Source organism: Micromys minutus, assembly GCF_963924665.1.
Source record: "Micromys minutus genome assembly, chromosome: 29".
NCBI classification, from domain to species: domain Eukaryota; kingdom Metazoa; phylum Chordata; class Mammalia; order Rodentia; family Muridae; genus Micromys; species Micromys minutus.
The window spans coordinates 35635587-35654929 of record NC_137964.1 but is presented as its reverse complement, the minus strand read 5'-3'; the positions used below and the strand labels follow the sequence as shown (position 1 = coordinate 35654929).

At 51.3% G+C, this 19343-nt stretch overlaps 1 protein-coding gene across 3 annotated transcripts in view; it reads left to right on the top strand.

Moving 5' to 3' along the window:
• TTC28 (tetratricopeptide repeat domain 28) overlaps positions 1-19343 on the top strand; it is a 381921-nt gene that overhangs the window by 308767 nt on the left and 53811 nt on the right. For all 3 annotated transcript variants that reach the window (XM_080941079.1, XM_080941078.1, XM_080941080.1), the window contains 2 exons: positions 15172-16513; positions 17619-18142. In XM_080941079.1, the coding sequence (XP_080797205.1) occupies positions 15172-16513; positions 17619-18142 (1866 nt within the window). The remainder of the gene's footprint in view (positions 1-15171; positions 16514-17618; positions 18143-19343) is intronic.

Below are 19343 nucleotides of genomic sequence, written 5' to 3'. Positions count from 1 at the left end.
ATGGAGTTACATGCTGTTTGGAGAGGCAGTGCCGCCTAGTGGCAGACAGCTAGGATGCCGTGGCAGTGGACACACTGGGCCTCACATTCTGCCTGGGGGCTATTTGCAGTAATGAGCGGGATTTCCCTGAACTATCCAAACCAAAGTGTCCCTGGCCACATCTAAACCAGTGGCTCGGGCCCAGCACCTCAGGTTGCCATCAGCTCCTGTCAAGGAGGCACAGGCTTTGGCAGAGCAGGCATCTTGATGAGGACTCAATACTAGGGACTCGGGACAGTGAGGCCCTTCTTTATGCTCTTGCCTCTTAGCTACTCAGCTCCCCTTGAAAACAAACTTGTAAACACTTGTTTGGCAGTGTTGTTTAATTTATGGCAGTGAGGAATCCACTGGGACACTTGAGGGGTTTTGGAGTCTCCCCCCTAGAGTCTGGCAGCCCACCTCTTTGCATTATTAAACATTCATAAAAAGCAAGTTCTGACGACTCTGACAGTATCTTGAGATCATAGTGATTTTTGTGTGAGACATTTGTTTACTTATGACTGTCTGGCCGATGCTAAGATCTATTCCAGGGAGGGAATTAGACTCATCAGAAAGCACGGAAGGAGAGCTACAGCTTTTAAATCCGCTCACAGGGCTGGAGCAACAGCTCAACAGTCACGGCCATTTTCTACTCTCATAAAGCCCCAAGTGACCGAGTGTGCTCACATGTGCCTGAGCACGCATATGTGGTGAGAGAACAGCTTGCATTGCTTTCCCTCCACTGTGTGGATCCAGGGCCTGGGACTCAGGTCTTCAGGCTTGGCAGCAAGCAAGCTCTCTACCCACTGAGCCACCTTGCCACCCTGAGAAACTTTCTCTATCATCTTGTGAATGAGTGCAATGATAGACATGTGACTGCCACATAGAGCAGGAGCTGGTTCACACCCACATCCAGAAGGAGCTGATTCCCTGTCCTAGAAAGATAGAGTCTAAAGGTTGCCGTAGTGGAGGAGGCAGGGAGTCTTTTAAGGTACTGCTTTGTTCTCGGCTACACAAAGATACATGGTAGTCAGGCTTGGGCAAGCTTCCTGGAGCTAGACACCAGGAAGAAACTGTAAGAGGGACAGGAGAACAACAGTACAGCTCTCTTTGAGACTGGAAAGAGAACATCCCCTGAAGGCTGAAAGAATGGGGCTGTGTCAGCCCAGAATCCTATATCCCACTGGAATAGAAATCAAGACATCCTCAGAACAGAGCGTGTCACCAGCAGACTCATTCCAAGTGTAATGGTTTGTATCTGCTTGGCCTAGAGAGTGGCACTATTAGGAGGTGTGGCCTTGTTGGAGTAGGTGTGTCACTGTGGGTCTGGGCTCTAAGACCCTCTTCCTAGCTGCCTGAAAGCCAGTCTTCCACTAGCAGCCTTCAGATGTAGATGTAGAACTCTCAGCCCCTCCTGCACCCTGCCTGCCTGTTCGCTGCCATGTTCCTGTCTTGATGATAATGGGCTGAACCTGTGAACCTGTGAGCCAGCCCCAATTAAACGTTGTTCTTATGAGAGTTGCCTTGGTCATGGTGTCTGTTCACAGCAAGACACCAAGACAACAGCAAGAAGGAACTTTATACAGAAAGGAAATGATAGTGGGAATTTTGGAGCACCAAGAAGGGAAGAATAATATGGTAAGAGCCAAAACATGGGCAAACTGAACACTTTCCCACCTGCACCTTGACCAACAGGAGCACATGGTGCCGCCTCAGCATTCCATCAGCTCACAGACAGAGACATTTTTCAAGGTGGCTAACATCCTAGGCCATATGACAAATTAAAGAAAGTCTAATCTGAAAGACTTGAGACCATACAGAGGATGTTGTCCAAACTCTATGGGGGCAAACCAGAGAGAGAGAGAAACATCCAAACATGGAGAAAGTAAGGAGCACTCCTACATCATCCATTGGTCCGAATGCTGGGAGGAAAGGAAGAATATATTGAGCTGAGTGTGAGCAACAAGCTGTCAGACCGTGTGGAGCTCTGCTGGAGCAGTAATGACGGGGGAAATCGTAGGAGAGGAAAAGTCTCAAGTCCATCATCTGCTTCCCCCACAGAAACCAGAGAAGCAAATGGGCCAGGAGAAAGGATATTATAAAGCAAAAGCAAAAACCAGTGACCCAAAGCCCAGGAACAAATAGGGAAACAGAGGGACAAAAAACAGTGATCAATAAAAATAAAAGCTGGCTCTGTGAAAAGGTTGATACGGTTCACAAATCGGCAGGGAAACACTAGTCACGAATGCTGGAAATGAAGTGAAGGGCGTCATTGTTGACCTACAGGCATTTAGAGGGAAGTGAGGACGGCGGTGCACACCGCCTGTGCACAGGAAGTGAGGATGCTGTGCACACCGCCTGTGCACAGGAAGTGAGGATGGTGGTGCACAATGCCTGTGCACAGAAAGTAAGGACAGTGTGCACACAGACATTTGTCAGCCGAAATAATGTGGACCAGTTATTTGAAAAGCAGTAATCTATGTAATGTTAAACCCAGTAAGAAAACTGAGTTTATAATAAATTTTCCCCCAAAAGAAATGTCAGTCAGGGCATGATGCTTTTGTAGGATGAATACACAAAACACACAAGTCAATGTGAAGTTTCACTCTCCTGGAAAACTAAAGGAGAAACCCCAACCTCTTCTACAAAGCCCAAGTCATTCATCCTAAAGCAAAGACTACAGTTGCCAAATGTTCGTATAACACCAAATTCTACATGTGCATATGTAAAACCTGTGCATGTAAATTCCTTTTAACGTTTGTTGTAGTGTTGTACCCATGATGGCCGTGGGCATGGGCCATGGTCAAACGTGCTACTCACAGAGGGGAGGGGACAGTTCTGTGGAATCTGTTCCTCTTATGTTTATATGGTTCCAGGGATCAGACTCCAGATGCCAGTCTTGTGTGGCAGGCTCCTTTAACTACTGAGCCATCCTGCCAGTCAGATATAAAAGAACATTAGTGAAGAGGCTTTAGAAACACACTGGAAGAATTATATACCTCGAGCAAGGGTGGTTGCAAGACCAGGGAAGAAGATAGGGTCAACAGTAGAGAAACAGTGTGGACTAAGCCTGGGAAAGGGACAGCCAAGTGTTGAATTAGCATGAGCATGGGGTTCTCAGTGAGGAGCTCTGGTCAGACCTTCCCCACTCACTCCAAAGCTGTCCCTTCGTGCAAACATTTCCATGTAGCCTTGGTCCTTGCACTGTGTCCCCCAACAGAATTAGAAAGTTAGCCTGTCGGAAAGCCCCACCTCAGGTCCAGCTTGTCAGCCTTGATGTGTTACAAGGTCCCCAAGGATCCTCACTGACAGTAGGCTGAAAGGAACACACCATCACAGCAGCCCACAGAGCCGCCCCACTGCAAGTGCTAATGCCCCTGTGTGCAAGAGTCATCTCTACTGAAGGGAGGGGTGCCGGGTGCCCCCAAGGGAACCACATGCACTTCATCTTCCCACTGTCTTACCAGGGCCATGATAGTCAGAGTTTACAAACAATAAGAACATAAAGTTTGAGATTCAACAGCTTGCCTGCAATCACACAGCCAAAAAATACTAGACCCAGGAGCCAGGAGAGGCCTCCGCCCACAAAGTCACTGTGGTTTCCAAGCATCAGAGAACATGCTGGAATGAGAAAGGATTGGGGGGGGGGGGTCTGGGTCATGCTTGGATCACCAATACCAGCCCACAGATCCTGACGAGGCCCTCAGCCCTGCAGATTTGGCTGTCTAAGGCAGATGGACACTGCTTTGTAATCTCTGTAGCTACCATTCCTTCTCCCTCCCCACGCAGCCCAGCCCTTGTCATCAAGAAGCCTTCACCCTGGCTCTTCCAAAGGTCTACACACAACTCCCGTACTCCCCTCCGTGACTGAGAACAGGTAGCACAAGGCCAGCCATGAGCATGATGGAGTCTTCCCCGCAGCCACCCAGGCAAACAGGGTTACTGGGATCAAGGAGTTTGCTAGGATGGCAGGTCAACTGTAACAATTCTCATCAACCCCTTTGTTTGCAGTGCTTTTTCAGTAGGCGAAGGATCTCGCCCTAGAGAGCCAAACCCTGGGGATTCAGGTCAGTGCCACAAAGGCTGCCACAGGCTCTGATGTGGGCCAGACTCGGGGCTAGAGGAGGAAGAGGAGGAGGTGGAGGAGGAGGCCGTCGGGGAGAGGAGGGTGTGGCTCTTCCTCAGTTTAGAATGCTTAGGGCAACAATAAGCGGCCAAACCTTGTAAGGCACTTACATTTTTGTTAGTAGTTGAAGTTTTAAACGTAAAATGGAGTGGAACTGAGATGTTTTATTAACTACGTCTATCAAACAGTATCCTGATGTAAGCAATATGATGATTCAAGACACTTTACATCTTTCGCCTCTGGCTGAGTCTTTGAAACTCAGTATCTATTTCTACTGTACCCTCAGCAAGCCATCACGAGGGAGGCGTGCCAGAGCTCAGGCACCATGGGCCTGGACCCTGTCAGTTCACCTCGGCCAGCCCTGCAGAGCTACACTGGTGACTTTGGTCCATCAGAGTGACAGGCCCTATGACTGTTTGCTTGAGAAGAGACTGCTTGGCTCCTTGGAGGACACACTGGCTCTTCTCAAGCCCCCCATGGTTCAGGAAGCTCGAACTGTCTTCAGTGTTGGAGGCTCTTTCTAGGAACGTGGAGACTCCAGTCAATTAGGAGCCCCGGCCCGTGTGGCGCTGCTTCACATTGCTCTGTGCCTCGTGGGTGTTGTGTCTGTCTGTAATATTGCACAAAGCCACTTTGCCACTCTCTCAGGATCCTCATACATGGGGATGTGCAGCACAAAGCTCTCAGTGTTGGAGGCTCTCTCCGACTAATTTATGCAAATGCCTTGTAAGAGAAGACTCACCCTTTGTCTCCTCCCCAGCCCCCTGTAATGAGCTGTGCAGTATTTTTGTTGTTGTTTAATGGATGAGGCATCTCTGAGTTAGTTACGAACATATTTCTATACTGAATAAATTTCATTAATGATTTCTTTTTAAATCACCGCTAAGCCGGTTGAAGTGTCTTATTAATGACTGGTGATAATGCTCTCTCAGAAGCAGTCCTGTAAAATCGACTGCAGATAAGAGGCTCATCATCAGAGAAATACAGATCCCTGACGCAAGCCTGCTCCATGCCGTCTGTATGTTTCCTGTCACCAAAGTAGAAGGGGAAGGCATTCTTCCTTTTTTGTTCTCTTTGACTCAGACAAACCTTTGGCAGCCTTGGAGTGAGCTTACCCACACAGTAGGGGTGGGTGGGTATTCCTACACCTGTCACTGAGGGTTGTCATGGTGACCCTCTACTCATGGTGTGCACTGTGAGTGTTCACATTTAAAGGTTGCTCAGCAGTTCACGCCAGGGCTAACTGAACCTAATAAATCCAGGTGTTCCTTACTCTGGAGGGTTGGTAGACCCTGACTCCGGGGAAGGGGGGTTGGGAAACAGGTCCGGGCTAACAGTAACCAGCTGTCTGACTTCAGCTAAGCCACTCCCTTCCTGTCACTTCACTTTCTCCATCTGGAAGATGAAGGATTAATGACAGTGCATCCCCACTAGGGATGAGAGTGAGATACTGAGCTGGTGGGCTCTGTGGAGGAAAGATCTGTGTGAGGACCACCGAGGTCCCTCCAGAGTGTGCTGACTGAGGGAGAGATGCTGTTTCTTTCCAGAAAGGGGAGGGGAGTGGTGAGCCAGGTTACAGTTCTTTTAGCAGTGGGAACTGCGGGTACCCCCACCCCCACACACACGAAGAAATCACCCGTCTTATTTTTTTTTTCTTGCCCTCAAATGCGGACTGACAACTTGAGACCTAAAGCTGTGCTCAGGGGAACGGTTCGGGTACAGTTCTCACCTTTCTGTAGCTGGGTAAGGCCTCAGTCCTTGGAGCTGATAAAATGGATGTTGCTGCACCCTGGGAACTGAGCTGTGGCTGTCTTATTCTGTCACACAAGCCACCACTGTGAGATAGGGAGATGGTACACCAAAGCACCCGGAGATCCGCAAGCGGTGGTCTGTGTTTAGGGGGAGCTGCTAGGTCCAGGTAATAGCTCAATTAATTGAAGGTCAAATGGAAAAAACCCAAAAATAAGTCATAATTGCTACATAAAGGAGAAGCAACAGTCTGAGGTCAGTGGACCTTTGGGTTCATTTATGGGAAGACTGAAAAGTTCATCGCAGTTCAGCGTATCAGAATCAGAAGAGTTAAAAAAGACACGAAATTGAAATCAGCAGCACTGGGGACCTAGCCAACCACCTAGACTGTCGAAGTCATGGGTCTCAGAGACCCTGCAGATGACACATTTGGAAACCAGCACCATCCCTAACCACACTGTAAGCATCTGTCCTTGAACCCTCAGACACGTGTCCTCAGTCCTCAACAAGGGACAGTTCTCTGCAAGAGGTGGAGACCATTGCAGAAAACCACAACCGCAACCAATCAAAATGCAGAGCTGTGGAGCCTGGCCCAAAAGGGCACATCTGCAAAACACTGCACACTCCAGCTCAGAGAGCGAGGAAGGGGAGTGGAAGGCTGTAGGACCTAGAGGATCTGGGGGTTTTCTGAGACTGTGATTGTGGCTCCCAGTCTTGTCAGAAGCCACTCCTGTTGAGTGTCACCAACATGACCACCTAAATGTGAGCTGAACCAGGACAACAGACATGCCACAGCAGGGCAGGGAGAGACCATGAGGCGACCCCACCCACAGAACTGTAGTCAACTAAGCAGTGGAGTGCTGAGAGAGAAACAAGTTTCCTGTGTGGACGAGCTCATCAATTGTTAGCCAACACTAAATGGTCTGCGTGCACACACACATACACTCACACACGTAACATTACACAGACCAAGCAGCTCATATTTAAAAATATGTATGTATTCACAAACACATAACAATTAAAAAAAAAAAAAAGAGGCCCGGAGTAAAAAAGAAAATTATAAATTCCAGTGTGGGGTTTCTAACTACATTAGACGATTTATGTTCCTGAATAAAAGACACACACACAGCCTTTATATTTTTATATATTCCTTAAGTAGCACAGTAGCCTCCCCTCTGTGTTGTTGGAATCTTCGCTCCCATGATATCCCCAAGTTACCACCTATTAGTTACTATGTTCCATCTGGGCTGCTCTCAACCCCAACCAGGCCACACTCTGGCCACATTCTCTCAGCCCTTAGCCCATGGCGGTTTCTCTCTCCTTTCTTCTCTGGGCTCTCCCTCTCCAAGCCCTCAAAACCCCAACCCTACCTGTGTCTCTTCTGCCCAGCTATTGGCTGTCAGCATCTTTATTCTCCAATCAGAATTAAGTTGGAGGCAGACAGTAAAAGACAGAATGTGAACTTGGCAGGGGGAGTATATGGGTGTGTTTGTAGGGAGCAAAGGGGAAAAGGAAATGATTTAATTATAATATCAAAGATAAAAACAATAATTTTAAAAGATATGAAGTGGAGTGGAAATTTTATAAGGGAAAAACAAAGTTTTGTGGGGAAAGGATTGGGTGTAGAAGATGGATAATAGAAAGAAAGGCGAGACATTCACAAGAGTTCAGGCAGAGTGGGCAGAGCTGAGGCAGGGGACTGCTGGGCAGAGATGCAAGAGACAGATAAAAGGCAAGCCAACCTCTTCTCTCACCTTTACCCTCACACCGGTGGCCACTGCGTGCTGAGGACACGTGCCACCAAGGGAAGCCCCACGTCAGCTGCCCTTAAAGTGGTGGCTCTCCTTCCCAATCATTCGCCTATAAGTGTGAGCTGGACTTCCAGATGATCTACCCTTCATGTACAGCGGCTTAAATAAAAGTATGTTTCCTTTTCCCTCGACTCTGCTCGCCTTGGCCACAGACACTAGGGTGGCCGTGATGCTTCATGCATTATGCCATCCCAAATGAAACTGCTTCTGTCCCGCCGTGCCAGAGAAGCTAAGGCCTTTCTGAGACCCACTGGTGACAGCGGTGCCATTTAGCCAGCCTTGCCTGTAAGGGAGGCTGGGAAACAAGCACTTAGCTTTTCGGCAGCTCTGGCAACAGCAGAGAGGAAGAGGGTGGCTGTTGAGGATGGTGCTCGAGCACCTTAACTTCCACGGGTGTGGAAACGCTGGTTGCTGGACAGAGTATAGCCCTGGAAGGACAGGGCAGCAGACAGAGGAATCCATCCCCTCCTGATACACGAGGCTGTGACATGTTGAGGGCCAGCAAATGTTTGGGACAGGCCACAAGAGAGCCTCCGGCAGGGTCCCTTCCAGTCCCCAGTAGACCCCTCCCACTCACAGATCGGTCCCCTTCTGCTCTTTAACCTGTTGCTGACGTTGACATGACCAGAAGCCCAGGTACTGATGGAACACACTTGCAGAGTGCAGGAGTCACACCAGACTGTAGAATGTCACTCAATCAGAGGGTTTGAATCCTCAATCCAGCTGAATTTTAAATGGAAGGTTTTCAGATCCCGTGGCCTCTCCAGGAAAGCAGGCTCCGTGGTTTGCTCTCCTGCCTCGATAGGAAAGGCATCGTCTTGGCGATTGACTCAGCAAAGTAAGATCAGTCTGGAGTAGGGTCCTCTTGGCCTGGCCTGGCCATTTCCAGGGTTCCCCCTAGTCCAGGCAGACCCTGCCATCCTCATCTGGTCTCTGCTAAACAACAACGTCGAGTCTCATCCACCACCACCACAGGACTCAGGGCACAATGACCAGGACAAAGTGAGGAGCAGCGAGTGGTTCTGTCCTAAAATCTATCACTTAGTGACCGACACGTCTGTGAGTGGTTTCAGTGGTAGCCTACCCATGATCCCTTTGTCCAGCAGCGGCAGAGATACTGAGGGGCCAAAGGGCTTTGGAGATGAACATTGCTCTAAAGCTTAGGTGCAGTTGAAGTTCACAATACTACAGGTCTTGTAGAATGTGGGGTTGCAGAGAGTTTTTCTTTTTGTCAGCAGACCCAAGCAGATGTTTTCTTCAGACCTATGAGCCCAATGCTGAGAAGAGGACATTGAGGTAGACTGTGCCTATGCTATGTGCATGTGTGTGTGTGTGTGTGCGTATGTGTGTGTGTGTGTGAGAGAGAGAGAGAGAGAGAGAGAGAGAGAGAGAAAGAGAGAGAGAGAGAGAGAGACGCAGCAGCCACACCACTGATCCCAGTAATCTGCCATCAGTGAGACCACAACAGACAAATGTTTGTGTGTTGCTGTATTTATTATTACTTTTGCTCTAATCGCCGGATGGCAGCCAAAAGGCCTCCCAGTTAACAGCCCTGGTGACCGAAGAGTCCCAGCTGGGTGGTGGCATTGAGTGAACACGTTTTTCAGATTGTTCATTAGAACTTCCAGCAGCCCGCCCCCCAAAGCGACATCACCCTGGCTTCGATGCTCTGCCACTGTGCAGGCTGGGTTTGTATACCCAAGCTGTGGCAGTGGCTGTTTAGGATCAACCGGCCCCACAACCTGCACTTACCTACCAGCGCCGCCTGGCGGGAGATGGCTTTCCTCCTCCACCACTGCACACAGGAAGCAGAGCCTATTCTCAGAGCGCCATCACACACAGCTAAGCAGTGACACTCTCAGAGACAAACCCATCTTAAGCAAAATGATGCCAAGTCCCTTTAGTGGGAAGTTGTGGCATCTAAGAGCGATTGCTGTGTGACATCTTATAAAATAGTCCCAGAGGGAGGCAGATCTTTGAAGGCCGTTGGCTGGCACTATTTGGAGAATTTCTAATTTAATTTCATTGTGCTGGTCTTCTGAGGGGACCTGAGGCTGGGACAGGGAGGAGCCGGAGATGAGCAGTAACGTAGCGGAGCCACAGAAGGGATCTTGTGATGCCAGCGCCCACATCTCACTCCCATGGTAACTTGCCCTTTACTAAGTAGGATGTGGTGTCGGCACACAGTGGGCTTAAAGGGCATAAAGGCTCCACTGCCCAATTGCCTGCCACTTATCTTATCCTTCACTCATAACATTGGATAATGATGTAGTAGAAATACGAAGCCAAGATTCAGGGCAAATATAAAGAAAATCCAAGAACAAGAGTTTAGAGGTACCACACAGGGGCTAACACAGCTGCCATTGCAGAACTTTTTGCCTGAGTTGGAGCTCCTGGTCATGCAGAAGGAGAAATCCACAATTCTCATCTTCCAAAAGCAAGCTAAGTTCGAAAAGAGTTTTCAGGACGTCTCCGCACGGGCGTTTCTGGGACGAAAGGAGTGGCATCGGCGAAACTACTGCACGGATGGGTGGATTAGATTTCACTGAGCTTCCCTTTCCTCTCTTTACCTGGGTCTCACTCTGCAGTCCAGGCTGGTGTGGAGCTGTGGTGAACCCCCAGCCCTGCCTCCCAAGTGCCCGGGATATAGGCTGTGCCCCTTTCCTTTCTTTCTCTCTCTCTCTCTCTCTCTCTCTCTCTCTCTCTCTCTCTCTCTCTCTCTCTCTCTCTTTTAAGATTTATATGTATGTGAGTGCACTACAGCTGTCTTCAGACACACCAGAAGAGGGCATCGGATCCCATTACAGATGGTTGTGAGCCACCATGTGGTTGCTGAGAATTGAACTCAGAACCTCAGGAGGAGCAGTCAGGACTCTTAACCCCTGAGCCATCTGTCCACCACCACCCACCCCCTTTCGTTTTCTAACACCTTCCCATTGCCCCAAGAGCACGAAGCAGTGCTCAGGCCAGTGAAGCTTGTTTTTTGGGTCAAGTGCACGCACTTCCATGGTTTCACAAGGGGCACCAAAAGACGTGCGCTCACATCTTCTTGGGACAACCTCTCTTTAATGGCTGTCTCTCTAATCTCATGAGCTTTGTTGCATACTGTGTAAACTACGAGGCAGGGACGAGGGCTTAGCCAGCTTATCCATCAGGCGGTGCCATTTCTGGTGCCGTGAGAAGCTCGTGGCCACACAGCCATCTGTGGCCCATCACTGCAGAGAGAAATGTCAGTGCGGTGGCACCAGGGGACTCGGCTCTTCTGCACATACCAGGAGCACAGTCTCTTCGCCGTGCTCCACCTTTCCTGGAGAGGGAATCGGGCGAGGGTCTGCACTGTCACTGGGAAAGTCCACCACAGTCAAAGCGCAGGAAGAGAGGCTATGAGAGCAGCGAGCTGGGCAGACTGGAGGGTGTTCCTGGCTGCCAGCAGGCTTCGCCCTGGAGCACCAGCAGGGACATACAGCGTGGGAGGAGGCGGGCTTTAACCAGCACACTCTTTGCATGGCTGAAGGAGCTCACAGAGGTGGGAGGGGCAGGGCAGCTATCCCAGTGTCACAGAAACTGCACCTGGGCCTCGAACACAACTCCCTGTGCTATGAAGACATCTGTCTTTGTAATCCCTAGTGACACCAGCATTCTGTCTTCTCCTACAGTGACTGGCGAGGGCCTGCTACCCACCAGCCCCTCTCACAGCCTTGGTCCGGCCCAAACTGTTAGGAATGCCAGTGCCTGATCCCTCCTCCTTCATCAGCACCGTGGAGCACCCCTTCCCTGCCGCCCACTTGTCGTAGCTTTAATTACTATTTCTCCTGCTCTATAATACAATTACTCTTTCCTTCTAGTTGAGATTTATGACCACAGAGGCCCAGGGGATTATTTTGAGCAATTCACCTGCAGCCTTGGTCTCTGATTACCCACAGGGAAATAGGAAGTGGGCCTGTGTACAAACTCCACAGAACGTGTGTGTGTGTGTGTGTGTGTGTGTGTGTGTGTGTGTGTGTGTCTGTCTGTCTGTCTGTCTGTCTGTCTGTCTGTCTGTCTGTGTTAGTGCATATGCTTGCTTTAGGGTGGCTTCTTGTCACTGCAAAGCTGTAGCCTTAGAGACTGTGACAGGAGGGGACCACAGAGCAAGTGATCTTTTTGCTTAAACTTGTGTCAAAAGACAGGTGTGTTCAACCAAGTATGCTTGTGGAAAGGCCGTGAGGCATGAGAGCTTCCCCACCTGACTGTTGCAGGCCCCTCCCAGGGGAACAGAAAGGGAAAGGCAGCTGAAGAAAAGCTAATGTGGGGCCACTTCCCTGGTCCCATGGAGGAACAGGAAGGACCTGTCAGGAAGAGCAAGCCTGGCTCCTGTCAGGGCAGAGGAGAATTAAGCACAACTCCCTGGTGATGGCACTTACCAGGGACAGCATCTGCTGCGTCTCCCACACTTGAAGACTCGGGATTTCCTCAGCACCAATGTGGTTGCTACTGTTTGCACACAGCACCGCTGGCACACGGTCTCAGCTGTGTGCAGGCATTGGTAGAGAACCAGGCACTGTATCCTCCTTACAAAAGAGGCATTCTGTGTGAAGTGGGGAAGCAGGAAGTGCGTTGGTCAGGCTGCCGAGTCTGGTTCATACCAGCAGAACCTGCATCTTGAGGTCCATGGGTCTAGGTTCTGGAACTACCCTGTATGCTGTACCAAGTCACACTCTTATCTGGAGGCAGGTGGGCTAGTACAGCCAAGGGGACAGGGGGTCCATGAATTCTGGCCGCACCCCTCTCCTCCCTGACACTCACAATGGTCACAGAGTGAGCCTGGGGTGGGAGGTGTCTTTCCTGTTTCCCAGACCCCGTGTTTTCTACAAGGACCACTGAACTTTCATCTGCTTGAAAGCAGAGGAAAGGGCAGCTGGGCTCTGACAGCCGTCAATAAGTGCGACCAGGCACCATGTGAGAACCGAGGCCCTGCTCCCAGAGAGCTCAAGTGAGGAGCTGCCAGAGTTCCCTGCCCAACTGGCATGGGTGCCGTTTTAATGGAAATGTTCTCTGGTCTGTCCCAGTTCCACTGAGTTGGCCGCATGCAGTGTGCTGAGCATGCAGCCGTGGCCCTCGACACAGCCTCTGAAGTAGATCTTAGTACTCGTACACAGAAAGCCCATAGGTGGAGACCCACGGAGCCCATGCCTACATCCTGACCACATGTCCTCTCCCACGACCCTGGTGAGCACTCAGCTGTGTGCGGCCTGTCTGCCCCACTAATCTTCACTTAATTCCCTCCCCTCCTCGCCCCTGCTGACAGCCCCTCTGTGTACCCTCATCTGAGTGGCATCCAGGAAAGGGCAGGAGGAGCTGCACATTAGCCCCTCAGCATGAGCGCAGCCATTCTGTGCTGCTCCAACAAAGAGAACAGCTGCCAAGAGACCACACTGTCCCCACAGAGCGCCCCAGGCTAGCAGCAGCCTGAACCCCAAACGGCGGGCTCAGCGAGGCAGGCCTCCCTGCCCTTCTCCATGTGGAAGCTGTAATTTTGAAAGCCCTCCTCTGGTTCTTTGTGGGCCAGTGGAAGCTAAGGAAGCAGTGGCAGCTGTCTGGAGACAAGATCGGTTTGCTATAACCAGCAGGCAGCTTCCCTCAGAAATCACCGCATCCCCAGGCAGCCATTTTCATCCCGACTGCTCCCTGCTCACAGCCTTAGGCCAGAGTAAGAGAAAGAGGCTCTCTTGCTGTTGCCTTGTGTAATGGCCACGCCACATTGGGTGAATTCACAAAGCAAGATTCACATGTTGCTTATTGGGTTTATCATTCTTTCTTTGTGTTTTTGAGATAGTCTTATGTTGCCCAGGCTGGCCTTGAACTCAGACCCCTCCTGCCTATCCCTCTTGGGTGCTGTGATTATAGGCATGTACTACTATAGCCAGCATGCCACGTCTCTGAAATGATTAAATCTGACTTTATTGGTTTATGAAGCGGGTGGGGTGGCAGGGACTTTTGATTTTAAAACAAAAACAAGAAAGTAAAAGCTCAGATTCATTAGAGGTCTGTCTACCTGTCTATCTCCAGGAAACTCAACTGAGTAGGGTGGAGGTGTGCCTGTAAAACAGAACTCTTCACTTCATCTAAATCAGATGTTTTCCTGAGGCTGGGGTTCTTGGAAAATGGGCTTCAGCTGTCCCCACAGGAGCACAGCGGTGCCTGCTGTGCTTGCTTGGTTGCCTTCTCTGAGATGGCCTTTCGGTCTTTCTCCCTCTTATAGCCCAATCAGCTAGTGATCACTTAGATGCCTACGAAGTATCAGTAGATTCCAGAGGCTGTTCAGGGACCACTGAGTGCCAAGGTGTCATTAGGAGGCAGGGCGGGGACAGGCCAAGCAGGACTTGTGCCCACAGCGATCCTGGATGGGCAGATTCTCTGACCCATTTTAGAAAGGAGAAAGGAGGTTTACGATTCATTTTGTACAAGAATGTTTGAAACCATGACACCTAAAGGCAGTTAATGAGGACCAGCTGAAAGCGGGTCTTCAACTGAAGTGTCTCCATATCCCAGGTTAAAGGGCCCGCCGAGGTGAAGGGGCATTTCTTCCTGGGAAGTCAGTTCTCCAGCCCTGCCAGGCTCTGGAAACCGTGTCCCCCTCGGAGAGAAAGCTGGTGACATTCTCAGCTCCAGGCTGGACACAGCCCCAGGGACTGTCTTGTGGAGTCGGAGCTCCGACTCCTCTGCCCAGTGCAGGACTGAGAGTCAGAGCAGAGCCCATCCACCTGCACATCACAACGCTCTTACAGCAATTGCTGCCACACGTTCATAACAGCTGGTGTGTTCACATTCCAGGGCAACCTCATCAGTACAGGGGACACTCAAAGTTTTTTATTTGCTAATTTAGTGTGGGTAAAATGGTTCTTCAGGGTTGGTTTACTTTGCATTTCATTGATTATTAAAGGAAATTAGTGCCCCTCCATTCCTCTCTGTGTTTCTTCAGTTGAGTTGTCTGCTGACATTTATTATTCTTTGCCTATTTGAGTAAATTGGGATCTTGATTTTTTTAAGCCGAAAGTGAATTTTTACAGCAATTCTTCACAGCAGGTGCTACAATTTTTCAAATGTTTTCACGTATTTCCTAGTGTGTTGTGTTTGCCCTTTAATTTTGTGTATTTATTTGTAAAACAGTCTCATTTTTTGTCATCAAATCTGTTGGGTTTCCCTGGTGGTTTGAAATATGGAAAGCCATCCTCCCTCTGCAGCCCTGACAATGCTCGACCCCGCCCACCTTCAGACCCCGCCCACCCTCAGACCTCCCTCTGCAGCCCTGACAATGCTCGACCCCGCCCACCTTCAGACCCCGTCCACCCTCAGACCTCCCTCTGCAGCACTGACATTGTTTGGCCCCGCCCACCTTTAGTCATTCTAAAGCCTTTGACTCAGGCCTGCACTCACCTTAGATTGAGCTATAAATCGCACTTTCTCTAACCTTTTGTTCTCTTCCAGGGATCATCCACCAGATGAAAGGCGATTATGACACAGCCCTGAAGCTCCACAAGACCCACCTGTGCATCGCCCAAGAGCTGAGTGACTACGCGGCCCAAGGCCGTGCCTACGGAAACATGGGCAATGCCTACAACGCGTTGGGCATGTACGACCAGGCTGTCAAGTACCACCGTCAAGAGCTGCAGATCTCCATGGAAGTGAACGACCGAGCCTCGCAGGCCTCGACTCATGGGAACCTGGCTGTCGCCTACCAGGCCCTGGGCGCCCACGACCGGGCGCTGCAGCACTACCAGAACCATCTGAACATCGCCCGGGAGCTGAGAGACATACAGAGCGAGGCCCGGGCTCTCAGCAACCTGGGGAACTTCCACTGCTCCAGAGGAGAGTATGTCCAGGCTGCGCCCTACTATGAGCAGTACCTCCGCCTCGCTCCTGACCTCCAGGACATGGAGGGAGAAGGAAAGGTCTGCCACAACCTGGGCTATGCCCACTACTGCCTTGGGAACTACCAGGAGGCCGTGAAGTACTATGAACAGGACCTGGCTCTGGCCAAAGACCTTCACGACAAGCTGAGCCAAGCGAAAGCCTACTGCAACTTGGGCCTGGCCTTCAAGGCTCTGCTGAACTTCGCGAAAGCCGAGGAGTGTCAGAAGTACCTTCTGTCCCTCGCCCAGTCCCTGGATAATTCCCAGGCAAAGTTTCGAGCCCTGGGGAACCTGGGTGATATATTTATCTGCAAGAAGGATGTAAACGGTGCGATAAAGTTCTACGAGCAACAGCTGGGCCTGTCTCACCACGTGAAGGACAGAAGGCTGGAGGCCAGTGCCTATGCGGCCCTGGGCACCGCGTACCGAATGGTCCAGAAGTACGACAAGGCCTTGGGTTATCACACACAGGAGCTGGAGGTCTATCAGGAGCTGAGTGACCTGCCGGGGGAGTGCCGGGCTCACGGGCACCTGGCGGCTGTCTACATGGCCCTTGGTAAATACACAATGGCGTTCAAGTGCTACCAGGAGCAGCTGGAGCTGGGGCATAAGCTGAAAGAGCCGAGTCTGGAAGCCCAGGTGTACGGCAACATGGGCATCACGAAGATGAACATGAACGTGATGGAGGACGCCATCGGCTACTTTGAGCAGCAGCTGGCCATGCTGCAGCAGCTCAGTGGGAACGAGTCTGTGCTGGACAGGGGTCGGGCCTACGGCAACCTGGGGGATTGCTACGAGGCCTTGGGGGACTACGAGGAGGCCATCAAGTACTATGAGCAGTACCTGTCTGTCGCCCAGAGTCTGAACCGCATGCAAGACCAAGCCAAGGCCTACCGGGGTCTGGGAAACGGACACAGGTAACGTGGACAGGGAACAGGGCTGGATACACTTACAAGGGCAGCTGCCAGCTACAGAGCCGTCCGCTCCCTTGCCTCTCGTTTGGCTTTTCAACAGCTCATTGACTTAAGTGGGCGACAGTGTTGCTGTCGTGTATGAAAGACACACCACAGCCCAGAGAGGGAAGGGTTGTGCCTGAATTACCCCAGAATCAATCCAGGGCTCAGCCCTCACATGTGTCCATGGTGATCAAGACAGTAAAGTTCACAGGGCCGGGAAGCTGGGTGGATCTGCTCAGCCGACCTTTGTGAGCACCTCCACATTTTGTGAATGTGTTTGTTAGCATTCAGTAGACACTGGTCACTCAGCCCCATCTGGTGACAGGGACCAACAGGTCCTGTACACCACCCATACTCACCCATGCTGGGCACCTGCACAGCTGTCCAAACAGTAAGGCAATGCCATAGTAAACGCATGTCCATCTGCTGTGGAACAGGGGAAACCGAGGCTCAGGTGCTGAGATCCACACATCCAAACAATGGCTCCATCTGCCACCAAAAGCCATGATCCTCCTGCTCTGATTGTCTCTGAGCAGCACACACAAAAGACTGTGCCAGCCAAGGGAAGCCACCCCCCTGGGGGGGGGGGGAGTGCTCAAGACAGGGACTTCCTCAAGGGCACAGATCAGGGCTCCTGGAGGGGACAAAGAGGTCAGGCTAATCGTCACCCACAGGCTACTCCAAGAAACTCGGGGTGAGCGATTTATAGTTCCTGTAAAGCGATTTCAAAAGCACAGTCTAAGCAGTAGTGGAGGCTGGGGGCCCAAGTCCCAGCCCTACGATCTCTTGTCTATTAATATATTTTATGTTTCCTCGGGGGTGTGCGTCCCACTGAATTGCAAGCTCCTGGGAAGGTCACTAAGGGATGACTTTTGAATTGCTTTCCAGATTATGAAATTCCTCTGCATCTCACTCTAAGGGCACATGATAGATTTTTAGCTAGAGACGGAGTTAAGAGCCTCTATAGTAAGTGACAGTGACGAATGCTTTTCATTTTCTCAGGGGCTTTAGCATGTCCGCACCTGCGCGGAGTGGTCTCATTGCTTCTCTGTCTGCACCCCTGCAGGGCGACGGGCAGCTTGCAGCAGGCCCTTGTGTGCTTCGAGAAGAGGCTCGTGGTCGCCCACGAGCTTGGGGAGGCCTCCAATAAAGCTCAGGCCTATGGAGAGCTGGGAAGCCTCCACAGCCAGTTAGGGAATTATGAGCAAGCCATCTCCTGCCTCGAACGCCAGCTGAACATTGCCAGAGACATGAAGGACCGAGCCTTGGAGAGTGACGCGGCCTGCGGCCTGGGCGGTGTCTACCAGCAGATGGGGGAGTACGACACAGCCCTGCAGTACCACCAGCTGGACCTGCAGATTGCAGAGGAGACGGACAACCCCACGTGCCAGGGTCGAGCCTACGGGAACCTGGGTCTCACCTATGAGTCCCTGGGCACTTTCGAGAGGGCCGTGGTCTATCAGGAGCAGCACCTGAGCATCGCTGCGCAGATGAACGACTTGGTGGCCAAGACCGTGTCCTACAGCAGCCTGGGAAGGACTCACCACGCCTTGCAGAACTATTCGCAGGCAGTCATGTACTTACAGGAAGGTAGGAAAAGGCTCCACCAGGGGAGACTCAGCCAGCGCCGTAGAGTGAGGGTCTCACGGGCCCTGCCAACCCCACCATGTGTCCCTCCATAGTTTTAAGGTATTTGTTTCCCTTTCCTGCCCCAGCTCTCTGGGGTGATCTCCCCCTCTCTCAGTTCTGGGACCTGCCCCTGGCCCGCTGCCCAAATAACTGATACTCCTTTGGTTGTCAGAGCAGCTGCTGGTCACATGACACATCCTCACTAGTCAGAGCATCAGACATTGAAGGCATAGGATCAGAAGAATCCATCTCAGAAACAAGCCCAACTGCCCCAGGCCGTGGTGACCTTCCAGAAGACACCTAGGCACCACGGCCTGCGGTTCTCAGCTCAGGCACAGCAGCTGCCAGCCCAGCCGGGGCCCAGCCGGGGCCCAGCCGGGGCCCAGCCAGGCTTCTTCTGGTGTCTGCTCTGACAGTGCATGAACTGACGTCACAGAGCTGGCCTGGAAATTGGTCACCTCTCCCTCCACTACTACAGTCTGTCGATTACCTGAGGCCAAAGGGGTTGCCTTTCTCCTCCATACCGGGGTGTCCCTGATCTTGAAGCCCTCAGAGGTGCACAGGGTCACTGTACATAGGAGGGGGAGAGAGGTAGGTATGCTTGCTGGTGAAAGACTTGGCTCCAAGTCTGAGGCTGAAACACCTTTGTAAGGGCTTCACCTGCAGCCCCTTAGGCCAGAGTTTAGTTCTCATAGCAACTCAGATGCCCTTATTCCTACCTTCTGCTCTCCTTTTATCTTTCTTTTTCTTTGACAGTAGTGAGAATCACGTGTTAGCTCATTTCACACACTGAGCTGAACCCCCAGCCCAAGAACTATTCATGTATCCCCATATTTGCAGCTATGCTGCCAGGGCTTGGAGAAGCATGGTGATTTGACCCTGATTCTTTAAGTTAGTTCATTGTAGAGCAGACTCAGCCCCCGTGTGGAGTTGTTTCTGACCTCACGGCAGCTATACCCTCCTGTTCTCTAGCCCCAGGAGACGACCTTGGGCTGGGAAGCAGAAGGCTGAGTGGGCAGTAGCTACAGGCTGGTGGTGGCTCTGCACAGGCCTGCAGTGGAGAAGTTCTGAAGCTGGAGCCATTGTCCCACCCCCCTGTGGCTCCCACGGGCTCCTAGCTTTGCTAAAATTCTAGTGTTACAACGGTCCAGCACCTAGGGGT